Source organism: Taeniopygia guttata, chromosome 1A (assembly GCF_048771995.1).
Source record: "Taeniopygia guttata chromosome 1A, bTaeGut7.mat, whole genome shotgun sequence".
Taxonomy (NCBI): Eukaryota; Metazoa; Chordata; class Aves; order Passeriformes; family Estrildidae; genus Taeniopygia; species Taeniopygia guttata.
The window spans coordinates 46,357,836-46,368,159 of NC_133025.1; the positions used below are offsets into that span (position 1 = coordinate 46,357,836).

Here is a 10,324-nt window from a genome sequence, read left to right on the forward strand (position 1 = left end):
GGTTGAAAACTCACCAATATATACTTACACATTTGCTTACATGTTTTTTTCCTTGGTACCATTTGAACTCATCTATCTACTGTATTCAAGTCAGGTCCCTTGTGCTGGCCCAAGGGAAGGGTTAGTGTGTAGCAGTGAAAAATAGTGGCAGAGAATAAAGTAATTTTTCTTGCTGGTGAAACTAATTAATGGAAGCTTGAAATGTTTCTGAGGCTATAGCCCCTGATAAATGGGAATCCATTGTCAGACAGATATATGCTCTGTTTTTCCCTTGAAATTTATGAGGTAAGGATCATTGTGCCACCCATAGCCTAAATGAAAGTAATATCTGTCTGGAAAAATCATTCCCCCTCTTCTGAGATCTGTTAATCCCTGATGAAGATTCCTTTGCCTCAGTTGTTTGCAACCTTTAAAAATTTGTGTACAAGAAACACTTTTAATGGACATTTGGATCTGAGGCAGTGAATGTAAGCCCATTGGCAATAGATATGCTTTGCTTATTTTGCTGTTGTAAATGCATTAAAAGCAGTCTGTCAGTCATTGCAGGCCCAGAGTTGTTGTTTGCAAACCAATGATCTACTTTGTTGTGCACTGATGACTATCTACATGAAGGATTTATGTGACTGGTGAACTAAGTGGGCACTCCATGAGGGGCAAAGAAAGAGGAAATCTGCTGATATTTCACAAAGTAAGAGGTGTAAAATCGTTTTGATCATATAAGCGACCCTGAGAAATGAGAGCTTTTTCCTCCTGAGGTAGCTGATCTTTGAAACTGCTTGTGTGAGAACGGCTGGGAGTTGGGAACAATAAGCTGATTAAGCGCAGCAGGTAGCAGGAAAAATGAGGTTCATAAGAACCTCCTTTTGCAATACTGCTTATCTTCCCACGTACGCGGGAATACACAACCTGATTCTCCGCATATTTTAATCGGTATAAATCAGCGCCAGTTTTTGAAATCGACCGTAATTGCACCAGGAAAATAAACAAAATAAAAGCTTGGGGAGAAAAACAAAGCTATGGTCCCCTCGCTCCCAGGCACAGCAGCCCGAAGCCGCGCACGGCGAGCACTCCCGCGTCCCTGGCCGGGCTCAGCTCCGCAGACAAAGCCCCGTTCCCCTCTGCGCAAAAAGAGCGCAGCGCGGCGCCGGGCGGGCGCAGACAAAGCGGGGCAGGCGGCGGAGCGCCGCAGCATGCGGGGCCGCGCAGGGCTTCCTCTGCGGGTGGGCTGCTGCCGCCGCTCTTTTTTTTTTTTTCGCTGCGTGTGAGTGTTATTTTTTTTTTTTTTTTCCTCTCTTCACCAACTTCCTTCCTGCTCCAACTGCCAAAGCCGAGGCTGAGCGCTGACAGCAGAGGAGGACCCCGGCCGCAGCGCCGCTCCGCCGGTGAGTGCGGGGGCCGGGCGGGGGCAGCCGGGCAGGAGAGCGGAGCGGGCGCGGCCCCGGCTCGCTCCGCGCTGCCGCCGCGCAGCTCCGCGCCTCCGCTCCGGGGCCGCCGCCGCTGCCCGCTCCTGCCCGGGGAGACAGGCAGAGCCCTGCCTGCACCCCGGGGGAAGTCCGGCTCCGCGCTGCGCTGGGGCGGAGGGCAGGGGAAGGAAGGGAAGAGGGCCCCGCGGTGCCGGGCTGGCGGCGGGTGTATCTCTGCGGCGTGCTACCCGGGCAATGGGCCACCCTTGTGTCCCCGCACCCCGGGGCTTGGCATGGGGAGGCCAGGGCTGGGGGCGCTGCTGAGTGCGGTGTGTTTCTCCCCCATCGCGGAAAATTACTTCCTCCCTGCTAAACCCGCTTCCTGGAGATAAGCCCCCGGCCAGGGGTTGGTTTGGAGGAGTGATGAGCAGTCGGAGGGCAGGTAAAATGCTGCCCCTCCGACAGCCCTTTTTGTGCCCCGTGGAGGCATGGGGGGGGGGGGGGGGCGAGGAGGTGCCTACCCTCCAGCTTGTCACTGCCCCCTCCCGCTGCAGGTGAGAGGGCAGCTGTCTATTCACGGCACAGGCAGAACCCAGCTGCGAGACGCGCACCTCTCGCCAAGGCATCTCTCTCCAACAGGGATCCCTAACCCTGCCCTTGCCCCCTCCCTGCTGTTTCACGGGTGCTGCCAGGCCTCAGGGGTGCAGGTGACGCAGGACAGTGGACTAGAGCTGCAGAAAGGCAAGAAAAATGAGGCAGGGCAAGACACCAAGAACACAGATTTCTCCTTGAGTTTAACAAAGTAGGGTTAATTATCTCATTTTAGTGAAGCTCTTGGTCTGAATGGGGGACTCAATATTAGCCCTTGGCCTGGGCAGTGGCACAGAAACTCAGGAACCCCAACAGCAACATGGTGTCTCTGGGGAAGCAGTGGTGCCTGAGCTCAGGAATGTGTCTCAGCTTGCAGTGGGCACCAGCAAGCAGGGGCAGGAGCTGCTGAGATGGGAGCTTTCCTTTTGGTCACCACCTTCCTTGGAATTTGGCAGGAAGGCAGCATCAGGTCCATGGCTTGAGGAAAAATGCCAGAACTTGGTCTGATCGGTGCCATCCTGAGGTGCCTGTGAGCCAGAGGTTGTTCATCCCAGACAGCCTGGCTGGTCCTGTTCCCTGCAGGATCTTGCTGTTGGTATGGCAGGTTGTCTGTCCACCTTTCTGGGTGGTTTTCAGAACATTAAAAGCATTCCCCCTCAAGTGAGCCACCCCCACAGGCTGGCAGGGACAGTCTCTGTGGCATGTGTGGTGCAAAGGGAAGGTCTGAGGGATGAGGGGCAGCCAGCTGTTCCAGTCCTGACTCTGCCTTTTCTCTGCATGTAGGCAGAAATGCCTCTTTCTATCTCCTGTGCTAAACTGCAGGAGGTGGACATGGGAGGATGGGGGTGGGCAGGCAGCTGTGGTCTGTGCTTGCATTGGTGGCAGATGCAGCCTGGTATTGTGAGAGAGCTCAGGTCAGTACTCAGACCTGCAGCTGGAGCCCAAGTGGAAGGCAAGACTTGGCAGTGGCTGTCATGGCTAATCACAGCCTCCTCCTGTGGAACGGCACTGAGGGGATTGTGAGGCTTTCTAAGGGGACTCTGCCACAGAGTGGCGGGGCATGTGTAATTGCTGCTTTCAGGAGGAAGCTTTTGGTTTCCTTTCTTGTGAGGACAAGCTCAAGGGCCTTTCCTATGGTATTTGGGTACTTCAGACTCCTAGAGCTGGGCATGAACTGAGCCAGGGTTATTCAGCTGCTGGGACCTGTTTTTTTCTTGTTTGTTTGGGTTGAGATTCCCTTTTATTTCCCATCTGCCCATTCTGCACTAGTTCCTCATTCACTGCAAAATTACAAAGTCATCTTGCAATGGCTATTTTTGATTAGAATACTTGACTGAATCTTCTTGTTTGTGTGCTGGTCAGTCCTACTCTGTCCCTTTGCAGCATGCCAATGTACCACACCTTGATTATTTGTCTTCCCTGCACTGGAATTGCTCTGAGAGGTCTGCATACTACTCAGAGTTGCATGACGGCACTTGATGATTCACCTTAAACAGTTGTTTTTTCTTTTATTCTTCTTTTTTTTTTTGTGTGTGTGTGCGTTTATTTTCTGTTTTAGTAAATGAAAAAAAAAAACCTATCCGATTAGCTCCCAGTTTAACTTTTGGGAGCAGGGGCAAATGTTAAGGCCACAGCTGCAGAAAAAGACAAATAGTTTGTTTGGAAAATTGCAAATAAGCAAGCAAAAGGGGACTTTTTAGTAGAGACAGTCTCAAAGAAGCATAAGTGAAGATGAACTGAATGATCTGTGTAGCTTGACCAAATCCCCTTGCTGCCAAAGAACAAGGAATGGCTTGGCCATTTGTGACAACTGCCACTGTACCAGGACACTGTGCTGTTATTCAGCCTTTCTCTGAAGAGTGGGAAGGTGGCTAGGACCATATGGCTGGCTCCTCGAGGCAGGCAGCTGACTAAGGGGCACCTGGCACATCATTGCTTACCTCTCCTGCCTGTCCCCTGTTCCCCCATCCCATGCTCTGGCTGCCCATTGGTTGCTATTTCCCTGCTCAGGCTCCCATTTGGGATGCCACCCAAGCAGTTTCGCTGTCCTGGTGCCATTCAGCGGTGCGTGACCCAGCGCTGCGGGCTGCGGCTCGGCTCTCCTGCCTCTCCGCTCCAAGAGCACCACTGGAGCAGCACGGTTATGCCTGGCTCTTCTGGGGTCACCATCACGCTTCCTTCCTCAGTGGGAAGGAGTCCTGGTGGGTGCCTGCAGTGAGCTGTTAGTGGGAGCACATGGGATGCCAGCAGACGAGCTATGTTGCCTGCTTCCTTGAGAGCTTCAGTTGACTTGCTAATCTAAGGAAGTGGCTGTCAGGTATTCGATCTTTCTGTGAAATGTGGCTTTTAACCCATTACGAGAGGGTGAACGAAACATCTGTCCTTGGCCTTATTCGTGTTTCTCTGTGCTCCAGTGTGTGGCAGCGGCTCTTTTTGCGAGATAGCCGGCGAGCACTGAAGCCTTGTGCGATGGCTTGTAATTGCAGGGGTGCCGGCCACAACTGTGCTGCAGAGTGGCTGTAAATCACTCTGGTTTCAGCCTCTGCTCCTGCACCTCCTCCCTGGGAGGGAAGAATGGAGTAGGTCTGCGTGTGCGCGTGGTGCCTGCAGGGAGAGAGGAGCGGGGGTAGAGGGGGATTGTGTTTGAGCCAGAATATCAGCACAGCAGTGTCTGGATTGCAGCCGATCACCGTCGCCATTTGCCTGTAGGAATTCCTGCTGCCTTCGGCCTTCGGCACTGGGTGCGTGCCTGCCTATCGGGGGGACTGAGCAACACTGTGCTCAGAGCGAGTGCCCCCATACTCCCAATCCACAGCAATCTCACTGACTGCCCCCTCCTCTGTCACCCAGACCAAGCGACCATGACTGAGAAGACGCAAGAACCTCATGTGGAGGATGATGATGACGAGCTGGATGGGAAACTCAATTACAAACCTCCTCCCCAGAAAACACTGCAGGAGCTGCAAGAGTTGGACAAGGATGATGAAAGCCTCGCTAAGTACAAGAAGTCCCTGCTGGGAGATGGACCTGTGGTAGTAGGTAGGCTGGGGCACACTGATAGGGAGGGACTGGGGAGATGTACTGCAACAGTGTGCTGTTGCTTCAAAGAAGAGGGACCTTCTTTGGCCAGGGACATACACTGCTTGTGCTGGAGGACCGGGGATGGGCAGGTGGAAACCTGCACATAAAGGAAGCATGGAAGATGATGCTCTGTGTGTTAGGAGTTAGGAAGATTACTGGGGAGTGCTGGCATCACAAAAGGACTTGTGGTGGGAGATGTGTCAGTCTCAGAGGAGTTTTGGGGGTTATGAAGGGATCAGCCTATGCTGAAAGGTGGTCTTGTTGCTCAGAAGGATTCTAAGAAGGAAATTTTCTGCGGTGGAAAGACCACCTCTAGGTATTCTGATAAAGGCCAGAGGGATCCATGTGGAAGGACTGGGTAGACATGTGGTCCTGTTGTGCTAAGGAAGCCTGGCATTACTGGGTGTTTCATGAAATGCAGTTTCTGTGTGGCAAGGCATCCCTGTTTCCTCAGTGTCATTCTCCTCTGATTGCATTTGATTTTGCAAGCTGACAGCTTCCCCCTGACTTTTCCTACCTGCAGACCCAACAGCTCCCAATGTGGTGGTCACCCGACTCACTCTGGTATGTGACTCCGCTCCAGGACCGATCACTATGGACCTTACAGGTAGGCACAGGCTCTGCCCTTGGTCACAGAGGGGAACAAACAAAAGCCCTGGCATGCTCCAAGTTAAAAGAGAGTTTGTCCTTGGGATGCTACAGTGGGTTTTAGAGGAATTCTGAAGTCATCTTAGCCTTGTTTCTTATTTTAAGGTATACACATATGAATAAAAAAGAAGGAGATATAACAGAGGAAAATACTGAGAGTTTTTCCTTCATCTAGGCTGCTCTAGGAGCTCCTGGGTTTCTCTTAACCATCTCTGCTTGCTTCCTTTCAATGACACTTCATGAGCATGCATTTGGGTAACAGGCTGTATTGAAACTTCAGAATCGAGCAATACTGCAGTTCCGGCTCCTGGGGGCATGGGGAGAGAACCTTATATGGGCTTTTCTGCAGAGAGAGGAAGCTGGGCCTGGAGAGGCAGAGAGGCTTCCTGTTTGCCCAAAACCACGCAGAGCCCTACGGGGCCCAGGCAGCCTTCCAGGATGGGCAGGAGCTGTGGAACACGCTCCTCTCACCCAAGCTGGGCTTGGGCATGGATGGAGCTTACACACACTCCTGCGAATGCTCAGCAACAAGTCTGTGCATAAACATCTTTGTGTATATGTACTCAGACCTGTGGTTGTTGAGGCATTATCCTCTGTGGGCTCAGATACATACGAACACCCAGGAATTTCTGTGTATTTGGTCACACAACACAATCTTACACAGATGCCTGTGTACTAATTTTACAGGTGTCATCCTTTGAAGGGATGCTCATCTCTGACAGAAGCCCCACCCCCATCTTCCCCTCTGTGCCTGGTCTCTCCTGGCTGTGACATCTCTAGCTGACAGCTTGATTCTCTTCTTGCAGGTGACCTCGAAGCACTCAAGAAAGAGACCTTCGTATTAAAGGAAGGGGTGGAATACAGAGTTAAGATCCACTTCAGAGTGAGTTGTTTTTCTTCCAGTTGCTTCTTATCAGTTGCTAAGGCCAGTCAGTGGCAGTCTATCAGATAACTAGAGCCAGGCAGAATGCCTTCCCAAAAGCTGGATGCTTGCAAAGCTCCCCTACCTTCAGATGTTGTTCTGCCCAACAAGGGATGAAGTATCTCCAGGAAATCACTTCTGCTTGTTCACCCCTTGGAGGAAGTTGGTTTCTGTTTGCTCACACTGATAAACAACAAGTGGTTTAAAAGCTAGATGGGTAGTTTTGGCTGAGTTTGGCTTTTCTTTTTAGCCACTGAAAAATCTTTACTTCACACTAAGTGGAAATGAACAGGGAGGAGAGAAGAGAAGAGAAGAGAAGAGAAGAGAAGAGAAGAGAAGAGAAGAGAAGAGAAGAGAAGAGAAGAGAAGAGAAGAGAAGAGAAGAGAAGAGAAGAGAAGAGAAGAGAAGAGAAGAGAAGAGAAGAGAAGAGAAGAGAAGAGAAGAGAAGAGAAGAGAAGAGAAGAGAAGAGAAGAGAAGAGAAGAGAAGAGAAGAGAAGAGCTGTTTATGAAGTACTGATTCAGCCAGTAATACTGGGCTTCATGTACACATTAAAAAAAATGAAATATTGTAGCATTTGGCTGAAGATACCTGAATTCTTCAGGTCGTGATACACCTAAACGGGCTCATTTCTCCCTCACTCCCATTAATCAGTGTGTCAGCCATTTCTTCTGTTTACGGCTGAAAATGAAACTTGGCCATCCTGCAGTGTGGCATCCAGCACTGAACTAATCATCTCTGCAAGTACTTGCTTCAGAGCAGGGCTTGGAAGAGAAGGCAAAAAAGGAAGAAAGATAATTCTCCTGAGACAGATGAGAGAAGGTGTTAATACTGTGGGTTTTGTAGGGCGGATTTCCCTTTTTCTCTGAGGCTTGCTATCTCAGAGATGAATGTCCCCAAATGCTCTCCCCTGAGACACCTCCAGCTCTCTTTTGTGCTATGAAATATTTCCAGCTGTATTTGTGCCTTGTTGACCAGAGATACCTGAAGCCAGACAAATAATTCTAATTCCTTCCCTCAGTTCCATGGCTGGTAAGGGCTTATACTGTGTGAATTCTACCATCGTATGTAAAAGGATCTGTCCATCTTGTTTTCAGATTGAGTAGTGTACACTGTGGGATGGCAGTGTGTGCTGGATGGGAGCAGCAGTGGATACATCCAAGTTATCCATGGGAGATTTGGGAAAAGATTATGAAAACTCTCCCTCTGTCTTTTGAGAAGAAACTTGCCAGCTCTCCATGGAGCTTAGAGGGCACCTGGAAGCTGCCTACCCATTGGGGCTGAAGGGATGACTCTAGTTACCCATGTATTGTTATCAGTATGAAAATTATTAAACAGGAACTCCCTGCTTCACTTTTCTTTGTCCTCATCAGCATGTCTTGAGAACCTTACTGATGTGCTCCAGTCAGCTTCAAAGTTGGGCAAAGGATGGGGAAGTGCAGGAGATGCACAGAGGATGCTAAAGGTCTCCAGGTACCTATGGAGAAGTTGTTTTAGGGACTTGTACAATGTGCCCTGTGCTGAGGCTCCCTTGGGTAGAGAGCCAAGATGGGTATGTCCCTAAGGAGGGGGAAAATCAACAGATACAGAACCAAAACTCTTCTCTTGACACTTCTGGTTTCTTCCTGCAGGTAAACAGGGACATTGTGTCAGGACTGAAATATGTGCAGCACACCTACCGGACAGGGGTGAAGGGTGAGTAAGAGCCCTGCATGCCGTGCACAACACTGCTCCTACCTGTGTGTTCCCTCTTTTGGAACAAGTGTTTCTGCAGGCCTGGACTGGGACAGAGGTTCCCTTGGTCCCAAGTCCCACCTGGGCTAACACTCAGGAGGTGACTTCTCATCAGAGTGTGTAAGCCTGCTTCACCCAGGACCATGGTTTCTTGTTTTTTGTGAGCTCAGTATGAGCAAGCTCTGGTATCTGTATGCTACACCCCTGTCTGCAGCAGCAAAGTCCACAGAGACTCTGCCTGGACAGTGCTTGCCACAGATTGCCTCTCCATACAGAGCTCTTCTCTTCCCTTCCACCTGCTGTGCAGTGGCTCAGCCTGTGTGGAGCTTCCCACCCTCTGAAAGCTCTTCAGAAGTACTTGGTGAAATTCAGACCTGCTCTATGAAACTTCCATTGTGTGCAGGGCCCTGTATTTGCCTGTGGGGTCTCCTCAGTGCTGCTCTTGGACAAGGCAGAGAAAGCCCCATTTTGCACACACACCCCCCCACATGCATTTTTGTGCAACCACCTCTGAGGCTTCAGCATCCTGTTCAGCACACATAACTGGTGTCTTCTCACCAGTATGGAGAAGTAGTGGGAAATCAAAGTAGATCTTGAGCCATATACTGGGTGTACTCATGCCCTTCTAGTAGCCAGAATGTTCCATTTTCTCTCAAATTTGTCTCAAACCAGGACAAGTACATGCATGTGAGAGTGTACAAACTGAGTTGCCTGCCCATCTGTGTTATCCTTCCAGCTGTCCTTACGCTTCACTAATCCACTGATTTTGCTCTCCTTTGCTGACATGGGTTGCTCCTTTTCCCCCCATCTCCTTTCTGCTCTTTTGCTCATGGCTTCCCCTCTTCCTTATCACTCCCCATCTGAGGGGCTTATTCCCTGTGGATTATTTTCTCCTAGTGGACAAAGCCACGTTCATGGTTGGCAGCTATGGGCCACGGCCAGAGGAGTACGAGTTCCTGACGCCTATTGAAGAGGCTCCTAAGGGTATGCTGGCTCGAGGCACCTATCACAACAAATCCTTCTTCACGGATGATGACAAGCATGACCATCTCACCTGGGAGTGGAACCTGTCCATCAAGAAGGAATGGACAGAATGAGTTCACCCAGTTTGCCTTCCCCCTTCCCATCCCCTTGCCTCCTGCACCAGTCTCCAGGCCTTTGCTGCTTCTTCTGATACACTGAAAACAACCCAACAGTTCTCACCACCACCCCATCATGACACCTTAATGGGTTAAATTGGGAAGCATCTCTCTCCCTCTCCCCCAGTACTTCCTCCTGTTGTCCCCAACTCTTCCATACCAACTCCAGTCCTGGAAGTGCCTTTTTGAGGAAACAAGATCACCTGGCAGGGGTGGACTGGTCCTTGGAAAATCCCTATCTTGAATTACACTTGCCATGTGCTCTGACTCATTGTAAAGGGTTACTTACAATGGTCTCCTGGTCTGTATCTGGTGCCCTACCCTGTTAAAATCCATCCTTGTGCAGGCAAAGCCAGTCAGGGGGAATGCAGCTAGATGCCGTAACAAGACTTCAGTGTCTGAGAATAAAACCAGTTTCTTTCTTCTTTTCTGCATGAGTGTCACATTCTTTTCTAGAGCATGTTTCTCAGTGATGTGTGTGTGAAGAATGCAGTATAGGAAGGCTTAAGAGCATATTTCAGCAGGGAAATAGCCCTCCTCCTTCAAAGCAGCAGCCTTACTCTATAAGCAAATTATTTCAGAACAGTTTCCTTCAGGGATTTCATTAATTCTTTGAAGCCCAAAGTCTGGGATGTGATGGGGGTAGACTCCAGGGGTGGACAGCCCCCACCTCTCATCCCAGATGGCAGCTGAATGAGCCGGGGAGCTATAACATACCCTTCTCATGTTTAGCACTTACCGTAGCAGCTGTTCCCCAGAGCTAATACAAGAGTTGCATGTCCTTGTGTCTAGCATGCTGGCCAGGC

General features: G+C 50.3%; 1 protein-coding gene across 1 annotated transcript; it reads left to right on the forward strand.

Moving 5' to 3' along the window:
- Nucleotides 1–1,032: 1,032 nt before the first annotated feature.
- ARHGDIB (Rho GDP dissociation inhibitor beta) lies at nt 1,033–9,943 on the forward strand. Its single transcript, XM_030262723.4, has 6 exons — nt 1,033–1,382; nt 4,845–5,033; nt 5,599–5,682; nt 6,530–6,606; nt 8,277–8,340; nt 9,277–9,943. The coding sequence occupies exons 2-6, from the start codon at nt 4,856–4,858 to the stop codon at nt 9,474–9,476; spliced, it is 603 nt and encodes a 200-aa protein (XP_030118583.1). The 5' UTR covers nt 1,033–1,382; nt 4,845–4,855; the 3' UTR covers nt 9,477–9,943.
- Nucleotides 9,944–10,324: the final 381 nt, after the last annotated feature.

Coding starts and splice junctions, on each gene's coding strand:
- ARHGDIB (XM_030262723.4), top strand. CDS start 4,856: ATGACTGAGAAGACGCAAGAACCTCATGTGGAGGATGATGATGACGAG. Junction 5,683..6,529: donor GATCACTATGGACCTTACAG/GTAGGCACAGGC, acceptor CTCTTCTTGCAG/GTGACCTCGAAGCACTCAAG. Junction 6,607..8,276: donor GAGTTAAGATCCACTTCAGA/GTGAGTTGTTTT, acceptor TTCTTCCTGCAG/GTAAACAGGGACATTGTGTC.